This window comes from Culex quinquefasciatus, chromosome 3 (assembly GCF_015732765.1).
Source record: "Culex quinquefasciatus strain JHB chromosome 3, VPISU_Cqui_1.0_pri_paternal, whole genome shotgun sequence".
Taxonomy (NCBI): Eukaryota; Metazoa; Arthropoda; class Insecta; order Diptera; family Culicidae; genus Culex; species Culex quinquefasciatus.
Window position 1 is genome coordinate 171,518,507 of NC_051863.1, and position 26,638 is coordinate 171,545,144.

At 37.1% G+C, this 26,638-nt stretch overlaps 4 protein-coding genes across 4 annotated transcripts in view; 2 read left to right on the forward strand and 2 right to left on the reverse strand.

Moving 5' to 3' along the window:
* Positions 1-6,660, reverse strand: part of LOC6044069 (opsin, ultraviolet-sensitive) — a 219,143-nt gene extending 212,483 nt beyond the window's left edge. The window contains exon 1 of the mRNA XM_038260125.1: positions 6,580-6,660. The gene's annotated coding sequence lies outside the window, so the exon portion shown is untranslated. The remainder of the gene's footprint in view (positions 1-6,579) is intronic.
* On the forward strand, positions 2,061-6,578 carry LOC6044077. The gene is made up of 4 exons (XM_038260128.1): positions 2,061-2,208; positions 2,405-3,595; positions 3,649-3,792; positions 6,359-6,578. The coding sequence occupies exons 1-4, from the start codon at positions 2,182-2,184 to the stop codon at positions 6,518-6,520; spliced, it is 1,524 nt and encodes a 507-aa protein (XP_038116056.1). The 5' UTR covers positions 2,061-2,181; the 3' UTR covers positions 6,521-6,578.
* A 5-nt stretch (positions 6,661-6,665) lies between the features above and the next one.
* On the reverse strand, positions 6,666-8,307 carry LOC6044078 (SAC3 domain-containing protein 1). Its single transcript, XM_038260131.1, has 4 exons — positions 8,148-8,307; positions 7,899-8,090; positions 7,015-7,837; positions 6,666-6,849 (listed from the first exon to the last, which is right to left on the reverse strand). Exons 1-4 carry the CDS (start codon positions 8,210-8,212, stop codon positions 6,775-6,777), a joined length of 1,155 nt encoding a protein of 384 aa, XP_038116059.1. The 5' UTR covers positions 8,213-8,307; the 3' UTR covers positions 6,666-6,774.
* A 5,710-nt stretch (positions 8,308-14,017) lies between these two features.
* On the forward strand, positions 14,018-26,399 carry LOC6044079 (leucine-rich melanocyte differentiation-associated protein). The gene is made up of 4 exons (XM_038264755.1): positions 14,018-14,177; positions 19,382-19,480; positions 19,549-19,689; positions 25,710-26,399. Exons 1-4 carry the CDS (start codon positions 14,152-14,154, stop codon positions 26,191-26,193), a joined length of 750 nt encoding a protein of 249 aa, XP_038120683.1. The 5' UTR covers positions 14,018-14,151; the 3' UTR covers positions 26,194-26,399.
* Positions 26,400-26,638: the final 239 nt, after the last annotated feature.

The window sequence follows — 26,638 nt, forward strand, 5'->3', positions numbered from 1 at the left end:
GTATGGATAAAGACTACACTAGAAAAAATTAAACACGGTAATTTTTTGGTAATAAATAAATGAATAAATGAGTTACGAAGAAGGCAGAGTTCTCAAAACCTGATTATTTGGTGCTAAATACGAATTTTAAGAATTTTTAGAAGAGAAGAGTAGGATACTCGCCTTTAAAGTAATGCACATAACCCCCTCCCCCCTCAATTTATCTCAAAATTGTAAATGTTTTGCATGAGTTGAAAGCTTAAATATTCAACTTTGTTCGGCTGATGGGTTTTTATCAAAAAAGTTCTTAGAGTCACGCCAAGCGTTTTAAATTATTTGAAACCGGCATTTTCAAAATGTTAGGTGTTACTTAAAATTCCCTTCAACATTTTGTAGAAATTTTAAACAATTTTTTTCTTATTTGTCCAAATCATCGATATTCTGTAAGTTACAGCAATTTTACATAATTTGTGTAATATGATTTTTTTGTTTGGCCATTGTACCGGTCCCAAAAATAGGCTGGTCCCAAAAAAATTTTTTTGGTACTTTTCACAAAAAAAAACTCAACCAATTTAAGAAAATGAAAGGTTGATTTTTGGCCCCTTTTAACGAAAAAAATATTTGAGGATCAAAAAAAAACATCCAAGCAATTGAAAAAGTCTTCAAAACTGAAAATGTCGTTTTGGCCGTGTCTGTACAAGAGAGTCTATACTATACTTTTTTTAGTACTAAAATTTTCGGGATTGAAAGATGCATCTTATGTTAAAAGGCCAACTAATCACCTAACATTTGAATCTGAGCAGCTAAAATCGGTAAAAATGGCGCGGAAAATCATATTTTTTTAATGTGATAAATGAGCAATTCTCTACGAAATCTCGAAAATTGTCAAATTTGGTTTATGCTCTATTCAAATGGAATAAAGAGGAGAAAATCGTGACGTCAGAAATGAACTCAAATCACTCAAAGTTCATTTTGTAAGTGACATTAACCGATTGACAGCTACACTGTACCCATTTTCTGTGTAAAAACAAGGAGTTGAGTTCTCCTTGATTTTCTTTCTACCTATTAAAACAAATATAAGAAATCACTTGGAGGTTTTTTGTAACACTTAAAAAAATGTAACTCAATCCGAACATTTTTCAAAAAAAATCTTTGAAGGCTACAACTTTTCAGAACATAGCATATGTTTTTACACACATGCTGACGAGATATAGGCTAGGGATAAAGTCTCCCCACTCTCCCCTACGCCATCAAATCGAACGGAAAATTTCACATAAAAGTCCATTTGATCTCCAATTTCTTACTAATCACCATGTTGACATGTAATTTAATGAAAAACATGTATTTTCTCTGAAGCTAAAAAATAAAGGAATCATACAGCCCTATCGTCACGAGATATCGAAAATAGGAAGAGGGATTGGGGCAACTTTTTCCGATTTCGTGTGATTTGGCGGAGAATAACAAAAAACAATATAAAATCTGAATTTTCAAGTCTGAATAATTTAAAGAAACATAAAGATAAACATGGCCGTGGTTTAGGGGTAAGCGTGGTTGCCTCTCACCTAGTCGGCTTGGGTTCGATCCCAGAAAGTCTTGGTGGCATTTTTCGAGACGAGATTTGTCTGACCACGCCTTGTGTCGGACGGGGAAGTAAATGTTGGCACCGGTCTAACGTAGAGGTTAGGTCGATAGCTCAATCCAGGTGTAGGAGTCGTCTCCCTGGGTTCTGCCCCGGTGGAGTCGCTGGTAGGCAGTTGGACTCACAATCCAAAGGTCGTCAGTTCGAATCCCGGGGTGGATGGAAGCTTAGGTGTAAAAAGAGGTTTGCAATTGCCTCAACAATCAAGCTCTTCGAACACCTTGTTTCGAGTAGGAATCTCGCAATCGAGAACGCCAAGGCAATGCTGTAGAGCGAATAATTTGATTTTGATTTTGAAAGACAAACATCTGAAATATGATTTTTATCTGATTTGTTTCTTTTTTGTTTTAATAGTGATCAATATTATTTTTTACCTATTTTTACAATAAAAAGTAAAACGAATAAAACTGTAAATAAGGTTCATCGGATGCAGACCGTTCATTCCCTAACCAGCACAATTCAACTGCGCAGTCGCAGCCCTGGTGAACCTTGCCTTACACAACTTCCCCGACTTAAACTGTTCGCGACCAAAAACACGACTTTAGTTTGTCAAATTGGCCCCGATGAACATCAACAATCTTCCGGTGGAGGCAAGTCAATTATCGAGAAATTAAAAGTGAGAGTGTGTGCAACATGGAGTTAGACTTTCTATGAAGTTGCTGTGAAGGTTACCATGGCACTTTAAAAAGTTTAACTCCATGTTGCACGCACACACTCTCACTTTTAATTTCTCGATACCATTCCAAAAACCACCTACAAAAGCTTGATCATTCGCATTCTTCACAGATCCTGGAGCAGATCTTCCAACTTCTTCCGGTTGACGATCTCAAGTGCACTTCGGCGGTCTGTTTCACCTGGTCCCAGGTTGCCTTTTCATGGCCATGTATGCAGAACGTTCAGCTGAAAGTGGCGGTGTCCTCGTTTGACGACGGAGTGGTACCGGAGGTTTTGGAGACAACCGGAAGAAGGTTTCGGCATGTTTGTCTGAGGGTTGATCGTCCGATCATTGATCAACCCCATAGGATCGAGTTAATATCGGAGGTTTTGCTAAAGTTTGGAGAGTCACTTGAAAGTCTTCGCTTCATCTGGGACGTCGAGGATGAGATGTTCGATTTGAACTCGATGCTGACCGTTTTGAGATACGTTCCGGGCTTGAGAGAACTCACCGTGGAGGACTTTATTGATCGTCGCGACGAACTTGCGGCAGTGTTGCCAGCGATTACTGTGGACTCTTTGGCGGGTTTGGAACGGGTCAAACTTCCGCACAGCCTGATGGACAACGAGCAGTTCAATTTGGCCGAGTTGGCTCCGAACCTGCTGCATCTCAGTGCAGAGTTCAAAGGAAGATATCCCTGGGAGGCCATTTGGTTGCTTTCCGGTCAACTGTACAGTCTCTCGATACGCACCGAAACCGAGAACAACTTTCAACCACTGTGGCAGATTGACCCCTCGTCACTGCGAAGACTTCGACTGTCGAGACTTTGTTGCGACTTGGGTGACATCAACGACGTCAAGCTGGACGACGCCCGCTGTTTCTTCTTCCAGTGTACGGCGATCACCGTGCTGAAGCTAGAGCTGCACGTTTCACTGGCTGTAATTCGGGTAATTGCGGAAAATTGCTCTCTTCTGAGGGAGCTCCTAGTGTACGACGTTGACGATGGGTGGCAGTTGCTGGTGATCTTGCAACGGCTAGAACGTCTCACGAGTCTTACCGTAGCGGAGGCCAGCTTTGAGGGTGCAGATTCGGACATCTACCAGATTCGTCTGCCAAATCTGGTCGAGCTAGTCCTGGATGCCATCTACTTGGAGGAACCTACAAAATTCTTCGTAGTTTTAGATCAGATCGTGCCAAATCTTAAATTTCTCCAAGTTTCCAACTATAATCGCTTCGACAGCGATTCGTACAACTTGGACATTCTAAAATCGCTGTTTCGTGCAAAGTTGCAATCGCTGGATAGCCTGACATTGTGCGATTACGTGAGTAATGTTCTAAATTGATGCGTAAATTTTAAAGTGATTTCCAATTTTAGACCTGTGCCTTTCCGTCACATCTACTCAACTATTTGAACTTGCTTCCGAAGTTGCAAGAGTTGGAACTGGCGTACTGCAGTTTGGCACCCTGGAGCCGATCGGCGATTGTACCCGGCATCAAGAAGCTCACCGTGGATACTCCGGTGAGTTACAATGCTTAATGTTTTTTATGCAAAAAAATAAATAGATAAGACAACATTTTTTCGATGGATCAACTATGGTCCCCTTGAAACGAGCTGCCAAGTAGGAACATTTCTTTCAAGAAGGATTTAAAAATCAATTTAAATCCTTTGCGGCCGTACAAAGCTCTATGTCAGTTTTTATGTCCAACGGTAAAAACACGATTAAAAAAATTTCTGATCACTTTTTTTCAAAAAAAAAATAATGACAAGACAACATTTTTCAATGGATCAACTATGGTCCCCTTGGAACGAGCTGTCAAGTAGGAGCTTTTCTGTCAAGAAGGACCGCGAGGTTAATTTTTCAAAATTGATTTAAAAATCAATTTTAAACTCTTTGTCGTACAAAGGGTCATTGTACTCAGAAAAATAAGCTGTATCGCTGTAAACAATAATATCAGCAATCTAAGCTTCATTTTATTACCCAATTGCGAATTATCACATTCAAAAATGCTTTAAGTTGTTCGTTTGCACATCTTTTAAATGCCCATAACTTAAAAACAATGAAAATGAGATTTTTTCTTCAAAAAAATCAAATAATTGTAGAAAGTCGCGATGGCAGTTACAACGTATTGCAAACTAAATTATTTTTAATTCTTTGGGGAGGATTTTGAGCAATTAAGACCGAGAATCGTGACAAAAGTGAATAATTAAATACATTAAATTAATCAGTTGTAGAAATTATCGATTTAATGCAAAATAAGCTGTTGTTTACGGTCAAAACAATGCCACCTTTTTTATACCACATTGCATTGGTTTGACAGTTTGACATCACACGTGTTGTTTCTTTTTGCGGAAATTTCGGTGGAAATTTGTTATCACCAGAAAATGTCGGACATAAAAATTCAGGATTATGACGAAACTTGTGTTTTCTTAATTCTAGAATAAATTTTCAAGAGGTCCCATCTGCGTATGAAACCCACGACTCATAGGTTGTCTTGAAAATTTAATCTAGAATTCGCGTTTACGATTTTTATTTTTCATTGGACGATCTCTCATCTCTTCCTTCAAACAGGTTTAAAATTTTATTTTATGTGGAATCATAAAAACACGTTGACAAATTTGACAATATATCAGGTTAGTTTGCAATACGTCCTACTCTACCAGCCATCACCATCCCAGCACTTTTTAATAATTTTGTCGAAAACATTTTGAATTTTGATTATTTTTAAGTTGAGAGCATTTCATCGTTGTCGTGTTAACTTGTCGCAAGGACATTTTGGGCCAAATTGAGTTAAGCACGTTAGCATGTGCAGCTCACAATGCCTCATCTTTTGACCTTCACAGATCCCCCAAAATTCGATTTCTGCCCTGAGATATTCAATAAAAATCGAACAAACTCCGTGAATTGTTGTCACTCTTCATATGACAGAAGTTTCAATCATGTCGTGCTACTTTGACAAACCCTATACATTGCTGTAAGTGCGACATCCGGCCAAAGGGATTTCAGGTTAGAACGCGTTTGACATACGTATATGCCTGAGTTTGTATTATAACTAGGGACTCCGGCAACCAAATTCGACCAAACTTCGGGACAATGCACAGAACGGTCAGCCAAACAAAACGTGTTTGTTGTTGTTAACAATGTGTGCTCTAGTTTGGTTTGTTCAAGGTCAAACATAAAACGCGTTTTTCTCGAAACGTCAAAATGGCGTGTGTAACACGTAAAAATTGATCACTTTAAGATTTGAGTGAATTTCGTTCCGATATGGGAGAATTTCACTCATTTGTTGTTTTTTTTTTTTTTTTGAATATTTGACCAATTTTGAGCTCTTTTCAAAAATCATTGTTAATTTTTTCAGCATTTCAGTTGTACCGGCTAAACTAATGTTCTTCAACACATTACCACAAATTGAAAAAAAGAATTGTTTGATCTTTGAAAAGCATTGGAAAGAAGAACTCTTAAATTTTAAGAAAATTATAATGAGGAAGTGTGACATGTTTTTAAAAATGTAATTTTTTCTTCAATCAACTTTGGCTGTGTTTCTTACTAACATTTCCTCTGTATTATGTGAAAATAAGAATGCAGTAATTTTTGTATTGTCCCAGACTATGCCTCTAAGCATTTTTTTTACAATTTAAATGATAATGGTATCGTTCTATAGAAGAATCCGTGAAAAACAAGCAAAACATTGAAAAGTGACTGTAAAAACATGTAAAAACGGAAAAAAGGTAACGATAGGAGTAAGCCAAATACTATAAGAAACTTAAATAAACTAAACAAGATAAATGCAAATTAACATACTAAAAATGTAACAAGAAAAATATAAAACAAGAGAAGTAAAGTTTTACAAAAAAAACTTGCTCAAAATAAAAATAAAATAAAAAAAAGTCTTATCTTATTGCCATTATTGGATCTTTATAAAAATGAAATTTTCCATTAAGCAAATTTCATTGAAAATTGAAAATGTGAAATTTTGGTGTAGCTTCGCTAAGAACGGGTCATTTGACGATCCCTAAACTGTTTCGAATTTTCAGGATGACTATATGATGCCTTCCAACTGAGTAACTGATTTTCTCTCCACTGCAGATCACCAACTACCAGCTGCGAAAGCTGCTCAACGTTTTCCCGCTCGTCGCTCGCATCGAGGTGCTCCAAGCGGAGGACATTTCCGCCTACTCGCTGGAGGAGCTGAGCCGAATCACCTCGCGGTGTGATTTCTTCATCCGTGAGGGCCGATCAAACGAGTGATTTTCATCAGGTTTTGACACTAGTTTTTGTGAAAAATAAATTATAGTTTTCAGACTTACCTGTTGAGATTTAACTTTTCTGTACCACGAGACAATTTACATATTTTTCTGAAATTCTTTTTTGTTCTTGAGTGAAAAAAGTGTAATTTTACAATTGAAAAACCATGTTATAAAAATAATCGTTATAACACATCACTGAGATCGTTCGTAACATTTTTAACATTTTGATCAAGTTTAAAACGATTTCTCCGCACACTACAACAGCACCTCCGCCAGCGACGCCACTTGACCCAGCTTCCGGTCCGCGCACTCCGTCCTGCGTGGCTGTTTCTGTATAGGCAAATAACACAGACGACCGGCGAATAGACAAAAATTAATCAATTAGCTCAATAATTCGAAGCGCTCGCGTACGACACCGACAAGTGCTCGCGGATCAACTCGCTAAACCAAACTGAAGCTGGCTTAGTTTTTGTTTGTTCAAAGGGTTCCACTTACCGTCGGCTTACTGGAATCGAACCGAGTCCTCTCGAATTTCACCGTCATTCCGCCGAGAATGTCTCCGCCGCGTTCTTCGAAACTATCCTCCTCGTCCCACCAGTTGTCTTTCGTCGAGGAAGACTTCACGGTAGATTGGTTTTTCGGCCTGTCGTCGGCCCCTATCAGTTGCAGGTTGTAGTACTGGCAGTCCTCGAGCAGTGCCGGATGGTCGCGTTCCGGGTAGTGCAGAACGTGACCGACCCACTCGAGTGGAACGGTCAACACTTTGCTCGCGTAAGCCGCCGAGAAGTGGAGCAGCAGTTGGCGTCGAATGTCTGGGAGTTTGAGCGTAGCGACGGCGGCTTCCAGCGCGGGGAGTCGCTCGATGTTGCGGAGCACGCGGTAGAAGTTCCCCCGAAGGTACTCGATGCTGGTTGAGAGTTGTAAGCTGAGGTTTTCCCGATATTCTTTAGGCAGGTTGACTCCACGAAGTACCGCCTCCATACTGCCCAAGTTGAACATCAAGTACAATCCTTCCATCGCGACTCTGCGCGACCGCTCGTAACGCTTCGCCAGCACGTCCAGATCGTCGTAACATCGCAGTATCTTCTTCAAACATTCCTGCACGTGCGTCGTGCAGATCTTGGGGTCGAACTCGCTGATGTGGCACTCGCACAACCTGTACGCACTGTACGCTAGGAAGCGCACCGAAGGTTCCAAAATGTCCAGCGTCTCCTCCGGACCCAGGTTCTGCATGACCAGCTCCTGCCGAATTGCGCGCAACCGATCAAAAACAAACTCGTACCGGAAGCTGTAAGGACGGCGCTCGTCCTGAATAATTCTACAAAATAATACGCTCATACAATTTGTGTACAAAGCTTATCTAAAAATGTTAAACTTACTCCGTCAGCAGGAAGCGCACGGTTCGCTTCAGCGTCCGCACGGTGCGTAGTTCCCAGTGCCGCGGTTGTCGCATGCCGGCGGCCGAACGCGCAAACTCCTTGACCATCCGCTCCGGGTCCGGTGACGATCGGCTGTGGCCACTGGCTGTTGGTTTTAGCTCGTAAAAGTGGACCAGTTTTTCGCGGGTTCGACTGCAAATAAATTTTATTAAATTTATGTTTTATTTTATGTTAAAATGTTATGCCAACAGTTCAATTTCCGGTTTGGGACACATGGATTCGCAGGATCCGCGGATGAAGGACTCCATATTCATAACAGGATAAAATATTGTTGATTCCTGTTGATTCTGGCCAAAACAGTCGGCGATGGTTTGGCGCAAAGATTTGTTTACATTGCTCTATCAGCTGCTTCGATGACAGTTTCGTGATGACATTTTGCTTGTGTTCAAATGGTGCTTGAAAATCAAAGTAAAGAGGAAACGCAAAATATGTACAAATTAATTACAAACAAAAATGTGTTTACGTATTGTACGCTGCTTGTTAACTTCTTTTTATTGCACACTTCAAATTTTATCAATTTTATTTAAATTCACTAGTTATTTTGATTGTTTTTAGAAAATTCATATTTAAATCACATCAAGATCTTTTTCCTACCACTAGTGACATCTATCTTATGAACATAAAAACCATTTTTAAGTAATATAAAGGGGCTATGACTACAACAGACTAAAATCTACAGCTAAGTTTCGTATAGTTTAACAGAATATGAAGTATTTTCTTTTTTTGCAGATTCAGTTGATATCATTTTCCAATGTATATCGAAATTTCACAAGTAAATACAATGTGGCTTATTTTAAATTAACACAGAGAACACATCGATGCGATCATTTCAATTAGCACAAAGTTGGTGTTGGTATGGGTTCGAGTATGGGTTATTAAAACTCAAACAAATAATAGTATTATCACAGAGAACAGACGTACAACTTAAATAGGAAAGTTGTGTAAAAACCGTTATGATCTATTTGAATTTGATTTGTGAAGCATCTGCTAGAAGCGCCTCTGTTGCCCCTGGTTCGACCAATTTGACAGATGGTTTTTTACTGTTACAGTGTTATCATTTGTAAACGTCAACGTTCTCTGTAGTATTATTAGTCTGTGGTATTACAGAGCATTTTTTTTTTTTGAAAATAATTTTGAGTATAATATAAAAATAACTTTTCCAAAACAAATTAAAGGCCAATACTACTTTTACTTCAAGTTTTTGCTATTTTTTCAAAATAAAAAAAAAATGGCTGAAAGTAAAAATAAAGCTTAAATTATTTTTGACAGCAAAACTACTTTTTTCGTGGTTCGGTTATCCAAAGGAAATTTTTTCCAAGGCCTTAGGATAATCGAGTTTGCAAATATTTTGTTTGCAGTTATTATTTGAATAGGGCGAGAATTTGGTGCAAATTGTGCAATATTTATTTTCTAACTTTTTTAGGCCTGTCCAACGTCCGGCCTGTGAAGCCATTTGATCCGGCCCACGACGGCATTTCAAAATAGTTCTATGACAGACCCTTAATGAAATATTCGGTAAATAAATTTAGAGTCTAGATTAATAAGAGACTAGAAAAATAAGCTTGAGATCAAATCTTCACATATTTTTACAAAAAAAAATAATTAAAAACTTTTAGCTGTTTTTTTTTTTTGCTTTAGCAATGTTTTTGTGTCAAAATCAAACATTCTTTAGGTTTGAATTGATGTTTTCAGAATCAATAATTCAACTGAAAACTGGTGCAAGAAAACATAAATACAAAAAAAATTAAAATTGTAAAATATACGATAAAAAAATAATTGAATTGTTTTACAGAACAATTCTTATAAAGAATTTCTTTCAGTTTTGAATGTGTTTATTTTTTAACAAATGTGTAAGCAAAAAATGATATTGTTTTAGAAAACTTTTCAGTTATAAATTTTGTAAGAAAAAAGCCACAAAAATCAAATTAATTGTACAGATAACAAAGTTCGCTGCAAATATTGTTGAAATATTGAAAAATGTCTCAACATGAATTAAAAAGAGAGAGAGAGAGAGAGGGTGAAAAAAAGCCCCAAGAAAACATTTCCTCTCTTTTGTCCTGCCGTTCGTAAAGCTGTTTCTTGATCGCCTTTCTTTCGAAGAGCATACCGGACCTAAAGAAGATTTGAATCCAAATTTCGCTTAAATAAATTTTATTACGCCACATTAACATTTTTATATATTGTTGTGCTAAGAAAATCAAACATTAAACAACTAGCTGTGACCATTTGTATTCAATTGCAAACGACAAAACGAGAGCAATACAATTATAAACAAAACAAATCAAAATAAAAATAAATAATAAAAACCAATTTTTAAAAGTAATCTTATTCTCAAGATCCGTCTTGAATGAAACCAAAACGGTCAAAATTAGTCCAGCATTGTTTTAAATAAATTTAAATTCAAAATAAAATTATTTATAAATTTTAATAAAAAACAAATTCTATCTTTTCTTTTCAGGTAGAAAATAAAATCCTAAATATTTTTGAATTTATTTCAACTATGCCACTAAAACGATGAGAAAATAAGTTTAAATTTGTTTTTAAAAAATACACAACTACACTTACAATCAGGACAGTTTCAAAACTCCCTGAATGATATCTGTCCACGTGATTTTTAAATTGTGAAGTTTTTTTCACATCGTTTGACCTTATCTCTTTTGGATTTCAGCACAGAGACCTACTGAACCACGCTTTTTGTGAAGAATAAAAAGAGCATTGCATAATGTTGCCTCCCAGCTTAATTATTACTCAATCTGCAAGTGTCCGTGCCCCCTAATCAACAAGAGCGTCTATTCTTTGCCCTAGTAACAGAACGGTCAGTTTGTTTGCTAGAAGTTGCGTTGACGTCGCCGGTCATCGGTTCTCATTCAATCTGTCCAATAACCTGAGCCTAGAGATTAATCCTGGTAAACAAGAAGACAGACGCACGTCCGATTACAAACAGTTGACTACAATGTCAATGGAACGAATTAATGATTAAATGAGAAATGTTTAGAAAGGGTATAAAAGATTCGATCTGGAGGGTTTATAAATTACAACGAAATAAAAACTTTAAATTGATTTAATTTGAATAATTCACCATATTCACACATCTTCAAAAATATCAAAGCAAAGTTGTAACTAAATTGGTTAAAGCTTAAAAAAAATATTTTTTTAAGCTTTAACCAACGAAACTTTTGTTAAATTATAACAAAAGTTTCGTTCTAAGAAAACTTTCAGCAAATATAAATATTGTATCATGGCAAAAAAAAACTACAATTCAAAAGCCGGTCTTGAACTGATAAGAACTGCAGTGGCTCAGCGTCCAACCTCCGGGTGAGTCATGGTCCATGTAACTAATGTGGGATTTGCTGACCGTCAAAAAATTCATTTTCATTTCTACATATCAAGACCAACGTCAGCATCGTCTACCCTACCCTATTTGAACATTGGTCCTTAATCAAGAATATTTCATTGATTTTTTTTTTACCCAAATCACAGACAACCCAAATGTATTCAATTCAATGCAATAATGTAAAACAATTTGAAGTAAATAAAATAAATGTGATCTGTTAATAATAAACAAAAAAACAGCAAAGATAAAGAGCATTAAGCCATACCACTTAGCATGTAAAAGAAATGTGCAATTCTCTACGAAATCGGTATTTTTTCTTCAATTTTAATTATTGTATTTTTTTAACCCGCCTGAAACTTTTTTGGTGCCTTCGGTATGCCCCAAGAAGCCATTTTGCATCATTAGTTTGTTCATATAATTTTCCATACAAATTTGGCAGCTGTCCATAAAAAAATGATGTATGAAAATTCAAAAATCTGTATCTTTTGAAGGATTTTTTTGGTCGAATTGGTGTCTTTGGCAAAGTTGTACACGGAGAAAAATATTTTTTAGAATCAGCCTATACAAGGTTTGATTCAACAAAATTTTGGTTGAATATAATCAACGCCGATTTTGCGTTGAAACAAACCTTGATTTTTTCAATGTCACAACAATCTTTTGTTGTTTTGAAAAAGTTGCTTTGACGTTTAGCGTTGATTCAACAAAAATCTTGATTTAAATCAGCAAAACGTTTTGTTGATTCCAATAAATTTATATTTTTTTAAAATGATACACGTTCAAAAAAATCATTATTTGAAATATTGTTTTCGAGAAGATCGGAAAATTTCACGAATGTTTCATATTTTAACATTGTAAATCGAACCATAAGTTGCTAAGATATCGATGTTAGAAAATGGTGGGATGTTTGGGTGAGACTTGGAAGACATCAATTTTCATGTTTTTAAACCTTTGCATGGCAATATCTCAGCAACTAAGGGTCGTATCAACAAAGAGAATTTTCTCAATCTTTCAAAAATAATTTTTCAAAAGTAGGCAAACATGTGCTCTTATTTAAAAAAATTAAAAACTGCGACCATTTTCAAAAAAGTCACCTAAAAATGGATTTAAGAAAACGATGAACATTATCAAAATTTCACTGAAGTACTTTTTGATTGCAAATTTGATTTTACATCGAAAAATGAAGTTGAAAAATTTTTGAGACCAGTATTTCGATATTTTGAAAAAATCAGTATTGATTAAAAAAAATCATAACTCGGGCAAAGATTTTTTGCACAACCTAGAAATTTCTGGAAAGTTGGCATTTGATGTTCCATATCAGAAAATAAAAAAAAAATAAAAATAGTTTTTTTAGCAAATAAAGTTTTAGTGACAAAAAGTAAAATAAAGAATCACCAATTTTTTTTACCTTGTATCATTTTTTCCAGTGTTGTCCGTATCCATACCTACAACTTTGCCGAAGACACCAATTCGATCAAAAAAATCCTTCAAAGGATACAGATTTTTGAATTTTCATACATCATTTTTGTATGGACAGCTGCCAAATTTGTATGGAAAATTAGATGGACAAACTAATGATGCAAAATGGCTTCTTTGGGCATACCGAAGACACCAAAAAAGTTTCAGCCGGATTATAAAACACAAATAAAATCGAATGACCGAAATCTCAGAGAATTGCTCCTATATTAAAATGTAATAAAAAAGCTTAGCTAAATTGAAAAAAACAGTTTTTTTTTTGTTTTTTAAACAACGGTCAACCACGCGAAGCAATTGAGAATCCCTGTCCTCTACTCCACTCAAATGTTGAAAAACATTTGTTAAATTCCAAATTTGTAACGCTGATCGCTACGACTGAATTGTAACGTACTGGGCGATTACCTCGATGACCTGTGCACTGTGTGACTGCATCGAACTTCGTGTTCACAACCCAATCGCATTCTCCTCTCTTGTTCGGTTCGGTAGTCGATGCCAAGAACTTCCCTCGAGTACACAGCGGTACAAGTGCAGGTAGTGATAGAGTTTGAGAGTTCAATAGTTCGAGGAGGTAGAAGCAGTCAATAATCGCCGACTTTGGCGCGATAGTGGTAAGACAACAACAATAGGACAGGGCAGTAAATCCCTTTCGATTTCACTTTTCTGGATTCCATCTCGCTCTCTCTATGTCCGACAATATGTGCAATAAGTTGCAATCGTTGTTTTGTGTTCTACGTTCTTCTCCAAGCTTCCCGAAGCCTGTTGCTTCCTTGCTGTACAAGTCGCAAGTAACAGGCTATTTTTACTCGTCCCACAGCTATCAGCATATTGCGGCTGATAGATGGACTTGTAGAACAAACAACTACTGCGCAGGAGAAGGAGGTAGCGGGGAAGATGCGGTCATGCGTTACAGAATCTCAGAACCTTAAGCAACTACCTACTACTGCTACGGCTTCGACTGCCTTTGGTCACTTAGTCGACTGGATCGGATCGAACAGGACGCTACATCTGGCGGGTCGTCCTTTCCTAACAAACGTGACTGTGCCAAGAAATCGCGCGCAATTCGAGTGAATTTACAAACATAGTTGCCGGTGATGAGCAGTGTCGATTGGTTGGAATTTGAACAAATCAGCTTCGATTACTTCTAGGCGCGATTTTTTCAAACAATTTTGTGATTTTCAAGCAAATTTCCTCAAACCCGCTGAAACCGGTAGTTTACCCGAAAATCTTCGGTTGAACAAAAAATAAAAATAAAAGGGAGCATTGTTCTCCACTTTCTTTTATTTGGGACTCAAGTGTTCGGAAAAGTTCGTCAAAATTCCGCTGTACCGGGACCACTCGTTGCACCTCTATCAGCTCGTGTACCGAGCGAATAGACGACGCCGGACAATGCACACCATACTGTACAACGAGAAGTAAGTACAACTTAGCAGGACGCGCTTACACGTTAGTGGGGTGAAATTTGGCTAGGTTTAAGATCTGTCGTGCCTTTAAGGACAATGGCGTGAGTGCTTGTGAAGTTTAGAAAAATGTGAATTTGTGACAATTTAATCGGAAGAATATGAAAAAAAATGTAAAAAAAAACCGTGACGTATCGAGTTTTACCCATGTTACCTAAGTGAAAATCCCCTGCAAAGTTACAGTGAATCACCATTTTGTTAACATCTTCTCTTCGCTTGATTTTGTAGCGAAGGGAGGGGAAACTTAAACTTCTTTTTTGTATTTTTTGTTTCTATCAAATAAATAAAAACTTCAAACTCGTTGCATGAAATATCCATCCAATTTCTGCTAATAAAGATTCGTTTTAAATAGGGTTCCTCATATTAAACTATTTTTTCTTTCGAGAACTTCTCCCTAATAACCAGCTAAGCTACCAGCATAACCTTGAAAAACAATTTCATTTTTAAAATAATTTGTTTCGTCACTCCATTTTAGTAAAATAAAAATTGTGAGTTTTTTCATTAATATCACTGTTTTAGCTCTTTGCATCATGTTTATGTTTCCACACCTTTTGCAAAGCTTTAATAACTGCAACAGATATGCAAAATCAATTACTTTCATTGATTTGACTATGTGGAGCAACTCTCTACGAAATCGGCCGATTTCCATTTTTATTTTTTGAATTTTTTGATTTTGATTTCTATGACCAAAGAAGCTATTTTGTGTCATTGGTTCACCCATACAAGTATTCATACAATTTTGGCTGCGGTCCATACAAAAATATTCAAACAGCTGTAACTTTTGAGTGAATTTTCTGATCAATTTGGTGTCTTGGACAAAGTTGTAGGTATTGCTGAGGACTATTCTAATCTAATCTAATCTAATTGAACACAAGCGCAGCCAGTCCGAAGAAAGCACCCTGGAAGAACTTGGGGTTAGATTACGCCCCAAGTTCTTTCTTATCAATATTAATTATTGCAGTACACTTGAGTAACCCCGAAGATGTATTGCATAAATCTAAGCGGCCAGGCCTACTGCGTTGCATTAACCGCAGAGACAGATTCTGTGAACGGAGCACATTTCACAGAATCAACAGGGGAGGATGCGTGAACATACCGTACCAAACGCTTCGGATCAGTTGTGGTTGAGTGTGTTAGTGTAAATTTGGCAAATAATAACATTTTTATGGAGAGGAGGGGGGGGGGGGGAAATGTTATAGGGAAATATAATTTGATCAATAGAATATAATATTGTATTTATAAGGGAAAAAAACATCTGGTAAATAATGATTAATGTAAAGGAATGATATCACCAAACAGGGATGCCAGATACACAGATTTGTCTGTGTTTCACAGACTTTTGAGCTTGTGTCAGACATTTTTTGAGGTGCACAGACTTTTAAAAAACTTCATTAAATTAATATTTAGTAATCTTTTTTGTCGAAACTTATTTCGTTAGTCTTCAAATGCTTAAAGACGCAATTTCTGATGGATTTTAATGACTGTGAATTGATATATTTGAATTTTAGACAAATGCACAGACATACACAGACTTTTTTACAGACATTTAAAAAAAAAACCAAGTGGCATCCCTGTCACCAAATAAGGATTCTACAGCTCAAGCGGTATTCAAACGTATCACCAAATGCCACTTGATTCGCAATTCTTCTGAGACTGCTAGACTTGATTAGTTGAACATCCGGCAGCAAACCTGGTATTGACGGACGGTAAATTCTAGCTGCTGAAAGTCTATTTTGATTTTTTCAAATTGCGTTGTAATGAAGAATTATCGGTATCGGAAAATCTTCGGTTTAATGTTTAAAAAATAAATAATTATGTTTCTGGGGCCAACTTTGGCCATGATCTGCAATATTCCCTACTTTTTAGGCCAAAATAAGCATGCGGAAACTTTTGTTTTTAACTGATTATGATTTGACACATGTTGTTGTTTAAGTAGCAACGAACTGGGATGGGATAAACAAAGAGAAAAAAACCTATTGTCAAACTAAACCACTTTCAACATGGCCGCTTCTGTCAACCTAAACCAGTCCTTTCTTATGAGGAGAAAATGAGAAGTATTGTAATTTGAGTTTAAAAAAAAATAAAACAATTTTAATTCAATTTCACAAATAATTGTAAATTGATTTAATAGATTGATTGAAATATTTTCAATTGAAAGGAATTTATTTCTATCATGCATCGAATGTTGAACTATCTGCATTTTCATTTTAAACAACAATACATTTTTCATAAACTGACGATTCTTTTGTCCATTTAAAACTATTGTTATTTTTTTGCGCGTTACATAGAAATGTAATCTAGATTGAACAATATTAAACCTGTGCTTCCCGTGAATTTAAAATGTGGCGTGACGGAACAACATCGTAGAACTGGATTTAAAAAGCAAACGAAAAAAAGGCCACAGTTTAGCCTATTTGATTTTTTCGCACATTTTCATTTCATCACGTTGCCACAAATTGAATACCAAACTTTTTACTCTTTGAAGTGAATGAATTGGTACAAATTTTATTTTTTGCCGGTCATTTCTTTCGATTCTGACACCTTAGGGCGTGCGACCTATGGAATGTTAACTTTTGCATTAGTGGAATGGAATGTTAACACAACATTAGTGGAGTAAAAATTGCCGCTGAATTCGCTTTGTAAATGCCTGCCCCGATACTGCTCCTCTTTGGGGAACTGGGAAAGATTTATTTACTTTCTTTGCGTAACGGGACAACGACAGGAGTAGATATAAGAAAAAATCTCCCCTCCCATTTAATTACTTGCATTTTTTTAGATTGAAGTAAGTGATCGTATCGTATCAATTACCTCGAGCGTGACCTCGAGTCATCTTTGATTTGCCAACCATTTCTAGTGATTTTTATCCGGCAGCTCCTTATGAACGGATCCACAGTAAAACCGACGACGTAAAACGATGGAACATAAACTCAGGATTCTCAACTCACGTCCAACCGCAAATTTTAACAGCCAAATTCAAAAAAATCTGCGAGGAAAAACTAAACAACATTTCAACCAAGAAAAAGTCATCTGCATGCTTGAGCACTGAGTTGAAAAACATCATCAAGAAAATTTGAATTGTCAAGCTATCTGAATCACAGATTGCTTGAAATTTGTATTCGAAAACGAATTTTCTTGCAAGAAACAGAAGAAGAATACAAACGTAAACACTCAAAAAGAAAACTCTATCCAGCCGTCCCGTCCCAGGCAACGAATGTTTTAAATTTATTTGAAAAATACACTTTAAAAATAGAATAAATTTCTAGAAAATAATGTGTCAAAAAGGCAACAGAAAACGAAACGAGGTTGTAGAATAGTGCTGAAACTATTAATAGGAAACTGAATACTAAACTAAACACTAAACAATCAAAAGCATACATAAATATTAAAATGTATCAAGAAAAACATAATACATAAGAGAAGTTTTCTAAAATTCGCAATTTTTTTCCGAGATTTTTTTTTAAGTTTTTTATTTTGACTAAACCTTGTTCATGCATTTTATTTGTCAAAATCATTATCATCAAATTGTTTCTTATAAGTCTTCATACAATTTTACGGACGGTGTGTGAAAATTCGAAAATTGGTACATATCTGAATATGCAATTTACTGGTGGATTTGGTGTTTTCGGCAAAGTTGGAGGTTATTAGTAGGACTTTCGGAAATATAAGACCGCGATAAAAAAAATTATATTGGTTTTCAAATAGTTTAGGGAACAATGAATTAAATGATTCCATTGACACATAAAATGAATGGACAAAGTATCATCCAAATAAAAAAATATATAAAAAACGAAGTTGACTTTATAGCTGTCGGCCACCATTGCTAGTACTAACCACTAGTGTCTTCCTTTAAACTACAAGGACTTCGCCGCCCTGGGCTCCTAAGTGTTTGAGTACGGCACGGAGCGACGGCGCCGGATACCCATATTTACACATAGAATTTTAGAGCGTCCGCCGTGGGATTCGAACCAGCAACCTCTGGATTGTGAGTCTAGTGCGCGGTCCGATTGATCCACACGGGCGAGACGCCTAGATCAAAAATTGTTCAAAATAATTTTGTGAATATTAGACAAATGAAAAATTAAAATCTAAAAAACTGAGTCCAATAGTGGTAAAGCTTTAAATTAAGCTATAAGCGCAATATAGAAAGTTTCTTCTTTAGCTGAAACTTTACTTAAAAGATATGAAAAAAAAAAATTAAAAAAAATTTAAATTCTTTTTTGTATGCATATAAATATATTTTTCAAAATCAAATTCAAGGCACTTCTAAGAATATCTACGAAAATCTCAGACCACGTTTTATCAACGCCCGTATTATTCGTCTGAGAAGCTGATTCATCAACTGTTTTCTAGTATCTCCAATCTGTGCTGATAGCAGGCAAAAGTGTAAAAATCAAAAGTCTTGTTCACACTCCAAAGAGTTCCAAACACTTTCACTGCAGTCCATGACTCGGGAGATCAAGCATTCGTCACCACCATGATCGAGCCAGCGCTTTACGGTAGTCGGCCAACAGTGGACTACCCTAAACTTCGACAGCTCAACGATCACGACATTGCTAGAACGTTCTTATGAGATCAGTCACCTTTTCCTACTGATCGTTTCGAACAAGCTCGATGCTCTCGCTCTAGCGAACGCCTTCACCGGATTCTGTTTACTTTTTTTGGAGGAACACTCCAAAGTGATAAGATAAGGCGCCATTTTTTTTTGTTTCGTTCGGTTGGCCTCATTTCGAGCTCGGGAGTACCATTAGAGTTGACCTATTAGACGATGGGGATTAGCTGCTGGGATGTACTAAGCTGTGCCAGAAGAACCACCCTAGCGCCCAAGTCGTCATCTGTTGTACGACGACATTTCACTAGACCGGGTAGGTCGGCGACGCCTGCGAAGGTAGTCATGCGTCGAGATATCAACGGCTCTGCCAGGGGACGAAGAGAAGATCGTGCGCAGTTCAGTACCATTTAGTTCATGGTGACAACAGGAGGGAAGCTGTACAGTGTTGGCACAGAGTATCGTGAAACGAAACCATCTCAGGGAGGACTGTGAATCAGGAAATTTGGAAAATGATGTAAACTTCCCAATAATTACGTAGAAAATATAGTTTAAGAAATCACATTGTAAGTTAAATCTCGTTTAAATTAATTTTGATTTCGTTATTCTTCAGATTCTTCATCGAAAACTACCCCCACGTGGACGATGACGACGAGCTGTACCTGAACTACGACTGGTCCTCAGACTCGATATCACTCAAAAGCAACATGAGGTATGTGTTTTGTAGATCACATTTGTTTGCAATATCAGCGTATCTAATAATCATTGTTCCCCTTTTAGTGGTTCCACCGGATCGGATCCGGACGGCAGTGGGGAAAGGCTCTCGCTTGCGTACGAAAAGCTCTCGCAAATTCCACGCAAAATTGCGGAAAAGTTTTCGCGGACCACCACGATACTGGATCTGAGCTACAATAATCTCAAGTGAGTAAACCATGGCTGTGTTTTTTTAAGTTTGTAATTTAAAGCGTGAAAGTAACGTTATTTTTGATGATCTGTTTTGGAATATTTTCGCGTTTGATAGAAAAGCGTGTAAGAAATTGAAGACAATAGTTCATCAAGACACTTGAACATGTTAATACATAGTTATTCGTGTCAAATTACTAACAAACTTGTCTTAAAAGACTTTTAATAACAAATTTCGTCTATATTTGGCTACCTACAAACAGTTTCCCAAGCTAAATTATCCAGTAATCTAATTAAAGTTGACTCTCTCGTTGTCGATATTGAAGGGACCGCCGAGAGCGGGAGGTATCAAACTATAGAACGGAAAATTAAGGCTACTTGAAGGGACTGAATATTTCACATATTGACAGCTGGAGCAATATTGATATCGAGAAGATCGACAGCCAGAGAGTCGACTGTACTAAAAAGTTTACTAGGCAACAAATTGTCAAAAAATCTTTAAAATACAAAGAAATATATAATATAACCAGACATCTTGCTCAATTTAGAGTATGTCTCATCCGCATCCTCCGACTGTTTGTCTTGAGAATGCATAATAATCACATCATTAAACAAAATTTATTGATTATTGGGTCGCATCATCATCCTCTATGATGAATCCTGGCCATTACCCTTTCCCACTAACAAAATCCCAAGTAGAAGTAGTTTTCCGGCACACGTGGGGGTGTGGATATCGTATAGAACCCACCCTTGGTAGCAACCTGTGCTAACTAACATTCCCGTCCCAATCCCCCCGAGATCTACAAACTGATATGGCGGGCGCCGTTGGTGGCCAATGACTGTTACCTATTTGCTTCAGATCTAGTTTTAATGATCTTGATGTTTTATCTTTTCAACGCATTCATACATGCTGTTGATAAGGGAAACACCATTAGATCGTTTAAGCGTATGGTCAGTTGTATTGACAGGATATTACGGTCCTGTTCAGCAACGGAGAAGGACAACCATGGGTGGTCTCTCATGCTCATGCTCATGCTCAAATTTAGTGGGTTTAACATAAGACCACGAAAATCCTAACTTTTTCAAAAGTGATCCTCTATGAAGTTTTGTATTTCAGCAGAAGTTTTTCTTAAACAAACAATAAATGCTTGTAATGATCAACTTAATTGCAGATTTGTTCAATCATGAATATAAAAACAAATGTTTTTATGTTATAGGTACCAAAGTGGCTGAAACCATAAGAATTTACAATGAATCAATACTATAGGGGTAATTCTCTACCAACTCACACGAAATCGGGAAAAGTTGCCCTAACCCCTCTTCGATTTGCGTGAAACTTTGTCCTAAGGGATAACTTTTGTCCCTGATCACGAATCCGAGGTCCGTTTTTTGATATCTCGTGACGGAGGGGCGGTACGACCCCTTCCATTTTTGAACATGCGAAAAAAGAGGTATTTTTCAATAATTTGCAGCCTGAAACGGTGATAAGATAGAAATTTTGTGTCAAAGGGGCTTTTATGTAAAATTAGACGCCCGATTTGATGGCGTACTCAGAATTCCAAAAAAACATATTTTTCATCGAAAAAAACACTAAAAAAGTTTTAAAAATTCTCCCATTTTCCGTTACTCAACTGTAAATTTTTTTGGAACATGTCATTTTATGGGAAATTTAATGTATTTTTCGAATCTACATTGACCCAGAAGGGTAATTTTTTCATTTAGAACATTTTTTTCATTTAAAAATTTCGTGTTTTCTCTAACTTTGCAGGGTTATTTTTTAGAGTGTAACAATGTTCTACAAAGTTGTAGAGCAGACAATTACAAAAATTTTGATATATAGACATAAGGAGTTTGCTTATAAACATCATGAGTTATCGTGATTTTACGAAAAAAAGTTTTGAAAAAGTTACTTTTTGCGTTTCTCTTTGTTTCGTCGTCCGTGTCTGTCGCGGGTGACCATGAACGGCCATGATCAACGACGACCAACTTTTTCAAAACTTTTTTTTCGTAAAATTGCAATAACTCGTGATGTTTATAAGCAAACCCCTTATGTCTATATATCAATTTTTTTTTGTAATTGCCTGCTCTACAACTTTGAAGAACATTATTACACTCTAAAAACTAACCCTGCAAAGTTAGAAAAAACACGAAATTTTAAAATGAAAAAAATTGTTCTAAATGAAAAAATGACCCTTCTGGGTCAATAAAGATTAAGCATAAGCATAAGCATAAGCATTGGTGCCCACCCGCAGTTGCTACTCCGTTATTGACCAGGACCTCCAGAAGTTACATCCACGAGCCGTGGAAGATAAGTGGGAGCTATCTTTCCTCGCTTCGCAACTTCTCAAAGGCCCCTATCATGCTGATCAATACCGGCGCCGGCCACGACCAGTGGTAGGGTCACGGGGAAGTGGATGGGAATGTTAGTCCGATACTTAAGTGATAGAGACCGCCCAATCGACTGCATCTCCGACAAAGTATCACATGAGTTTTGAGGGGGTTAGTAGATGGGTATGAGGTCAGGATTCACGAGTGGCAGTGATGTGACCATGAGCATTTTGTTTATCGGTTGAATGTTTTAAATCTTAGGCAGCCGGCTGCGGAAGGATAGATAATTGATTATTTAGAAAGTTTTTTTTTATCGAACGCGTGCCAGCCGAGCAGTAGTGCTGTGGGCTGGACTTATCAGTATATTTTTACTGTTTTTACAATTTAGATAACGCGAGCAAATTTCAAAAATAGTAAATAAATGACGCTTTACTCTTCATAAAATCGATCGATGCCAGTTGGAATAAATTTTTACGATCATTTACGATGAAAATTATCGCGACAAAACAGGACTGCGCGTCCCCAGAAGCACTGCACTTATCCCTTCTGGGTCAATAAAGATTCGAAAAGAACATTAAATTTCCCATAAAATGACATGTTCCAAAATTTTTTACAGTCACGGAACGTAACGTAACGGAAAATGGGAGAATTTTTAAAACCTTTTTAGTGTTTTTTTTCGATGAAAAATACGTTTTTTCGGAATTCTGAGTACGCCATCAAATCGGGCGTCTAATTTTACATAAAAGTCCCTTTGACACCAAATTTCTATCTCATCACCGTTTCAGGCTGCAAATTATTGAAAAATACCTCTTTTTTCGCATGTTCAAAAATTGAAGGGGTCGTACCGCCCCTTCGTCACGAGATATCAAAAAACGGACCTCGGATTCGTGATCAGGGACAAAAGTTACCCCTTAGGACAAAGTTTCACGCAAATCGAAGAGGGGTCGGGGCAACTGCTGTGTGAGTTGGCGGAGAATTACCCATAGTTTATTGTACTTCAATCATCATAATTAATTTGAAATAAATATTTTATAATAATAAATCAATGACAACACATTGTTGTTCTATTAGCAACTGTAAACAAATCTATTTATTTTTTACAAATCTATTTTTTATTCATTTATTCAAAAATGTGTCATTTAGTTTTTTATGTTGTTGTATGCCATATTTTTTAACAAAACATTTTTTCTAATGATAAGTGAGCAACACCCCTTTTTAATCATTATATTTATCATTTGACACACACAACAGTTTTCCTATAGGAGAAGCGGGTCCATAGCAGCAAAAAAAAACTTTATTTTCAAATGTTTGTTTTTCTTCATACAAGCAATTAATTGATGATAAAATAGTCAGATTGTACAGAGGGTTATGAAAGAAAAGATAAGATGGCAAAAAGGCTAAAATAAAAAAAACGTCATTGATTGATCACTGATACACCCAAACGAAAAATATATCTCAAAATCTGCAACAGTGAATTTGCTGCAGAAAATGTTATATTTTATTACATTTTTTGCAGCAAGCCCATAGATCATTTTTGCCCGCGTGTAAACACGTCAGCGATCTGCAGTTCTCACCAACACATAGAATGGTGGCGCGTCCCCGAGCAACAATCTAGAGAGAACATTATGTTCGCGCTCTGTCCCTCACCATTCATCAAGCGTCCATGGCGCGGTGGTAGCGTGTCGGATCATCAACCTAGAAGTTGATGGTTCAATCCTCGTTCTGTTAAGGTTTTTTTTTCTGCAATACAATCAATCTGCCGTCGGTAATGTCGATAATTGTCGGTAACGGGCAAAAATGTCATACCACTATATCGCAAAAAATGCATGAGGACAGTTTTCATGCAGATTCTGATATACTTTCATGCTGCCATGCATCAAAATCATGCGACCGCCGGTTGGGTGTAGTCGAGAACAGAACACTGATAATGTCTGCAAGTTTTTTTTTTTATTCTTTGTCCTCTATCTTAACCTATACCCTAACTGGCTCAATCGGCCTTGCCATCACGGAGCCGTGCGTCTACACCCAACTGGCAGTCGCATGATTGTGATGCATGGCGGCATGAAAGTATATCAGAATCTGCATGAAAACTGTCCTCATGCATTTTTTGCGATATAGGGGTATGACATTTTTGCCCGTTACCGACAATTATCGACATTACCGACGGCTTTTGGTTGTATTTCACAAAAAAAAAACCCCTTCACAGAACGAGTATTGAACCACCAACTTCTTGGTTATTGATCCGACACGCTAGCACCGCGCCATGGACGCTTGATGAAAAGTGAGTGAAAGAGAACCAACATATGCTTCTCTTTGGAGTGTTGCTCGGGGACGGGCCAGCATTATACGTGTTGGTGAGAACTGCAGATCGCTGAAATTTTTACAAGCGGGCAAAAATGATCTACGGGCTTGCTGCAAAAAATGTTACAAAATGTGACATTTTTTGCAGCAAATCCAATGTTGCAGATTTTGAGATATATTTTTCCTTTGGGTGTATTTATAGATCCGAGATCTATTGTTCTTCGTCTTGATGGTAGATGATGATCTCCTGGGGGTCTTGTTGGAAGAGTCTTCCTTCCTTCCTTCACTCGTTGTGGTGTGGTTGGTTGGTCATCTTCCCGGTCAATTATCCATTGAACCACCGCTATCTATTTCTAGCGGGGGGAGCGGCGTGCGTGTGTGTGTGTGGTAACTAATTACCGAGGTTCTGGTGCTCCCAGAGGGAGCAAGGGAGTTCAATTGCCACCGAAAAATCGGTGGCGAGGTGACCGAGCGGATGTCTGCAAGTAGTAGACGAAATAAGTATCTGTCATGATATTAAAATATATAGCGGAATTGAAAGGAACAACTCGTCTCTTTGTATTCTTAGTAATGCATTGTGCTAAAACGCTCAATCAAACCACAATTGATGATTTGCAAACTTTAGCAAATTTATAGTTGCTGATTAAAACATGCTCTAAAAAAATTTACCAATTTTTATAATTAACTTATACCAAAGGTTAAATTCACTCAAAACGATTTTCGTGGTTTGGGAAGCAAAAGAAATTTTTTGAGCTTATGCAAAATTCTATTTTCCATCAAGATTTGATTATTGACAAAAATATGTTTAAGAGCGAGTCCACGAACAGGGCATACCCCTTTGTATGGGACGACGTCGTTTTGACCTCACAAATCTGCCTAAAATTTTCAGGGTTGATTTATACATTTAAAACCAGCATCTGGCCAAAATATGTGCACCCTAGGTCAACGAAAAGTAGATCAAACTGGGACACAAAGTTTGAAGGTTAAAAAAATATAAATTAAATCAAATAAACAACGTAATAGTTCAAAATTTGTTTCGAAAAAATGCGCTGTCGTCAAGTTTGGTGATTCAAAAATGTATGCAGGCAAAAAAAGAAGATATTTGATTTAAAAAATACTGTTCATGTGTGATAATATCCATTACAGAAATATTGCTGAGAAAATTCTTTAAAAAAATAAAAAAAATATTCCTATCAGACTTTATGATCAAACAGATTTTTTTAGAGAACTGCACTATGAAGAAAAAATAAATGCAACAAACAAATTTTCAATAATGAATTTTCTTATTTAAATCTCATATTATTCAAGATAAGAAATAACAAAATGAAAATGTTTTTGCTGATTTTGATCTAGTATATTTCTTAATTGGAAAAAAATCTCTAATCAATTCATTTAATTCCACATTACAGAGATCTCTCGTTCCTGTCCTACTTCCGGCAGCTGAACACACTCATCCTGGACCACAACGATCTGCCGGACGAGAAGACGTTCCCCTCGCTGCCCAACCTGGAGCTGCTCTGGCTCAACCACTGCAACATCGAAAACGTCCAGGACTGGGTGTACCGAATTCGCGAGTGCTGCCCCTCGCTCCGTTATCTGTCCCTGCTGGGGAACCCCGGCGCGACGTCCTCCTTCAACGGGAACTCCACGCTGGAACACAACGACTACCGGATGATGGTGCTGGCGGTGCTGCCCCAGTTGCGCCACCTGGACGACGCCGAAGTGAACTCGAGCCAGCGGGCCCAGGCGCGACAGTTTAAGCACAGCTACAATCTGGGCCAGACGCCGTTCAACATCTTCGAGAGCATTGGCCGGGGTCAGCAGCAGGCAAACAAGAGGGCGTCGGTGAGGCGACGACGCCTGCGGGATCCCAAGGAGGAGGAGGATTCCTAGATGAACTTGGGGTTTTTTTTTTGACTGAACCAAAGTTTAGCATTTACATTGCAAGCATCGAATATTCGTTTGGAATTAAGAGACTTCATGTGCACGCCATATTGTATCTCCAACGTAGTTTTAATTGTATTTTATACAAAATATTTTAAACTGTAATTTTTACACTCGGTTTGTACCTAACAATTTCAATTATACTGAAAGCAGATTTAAAGAAAAAATCTTACTTGTTTTACTATCTATAAGGTGAGAACATCCTATTTCGTCCTACCATTTTACTATGCACATCATCCAGAATCTTGTGCAGAGAGATTTTTGTTACCAGCATTTAAGTGCCTTTCATCATTTGAAAGCAAAAAAGATCATCACTCTATGAAGATCTGTATATAATTCAATTTAATGAATTTCTGCACATAAATGAATCAGTACATTTCGATGATAACCTTCG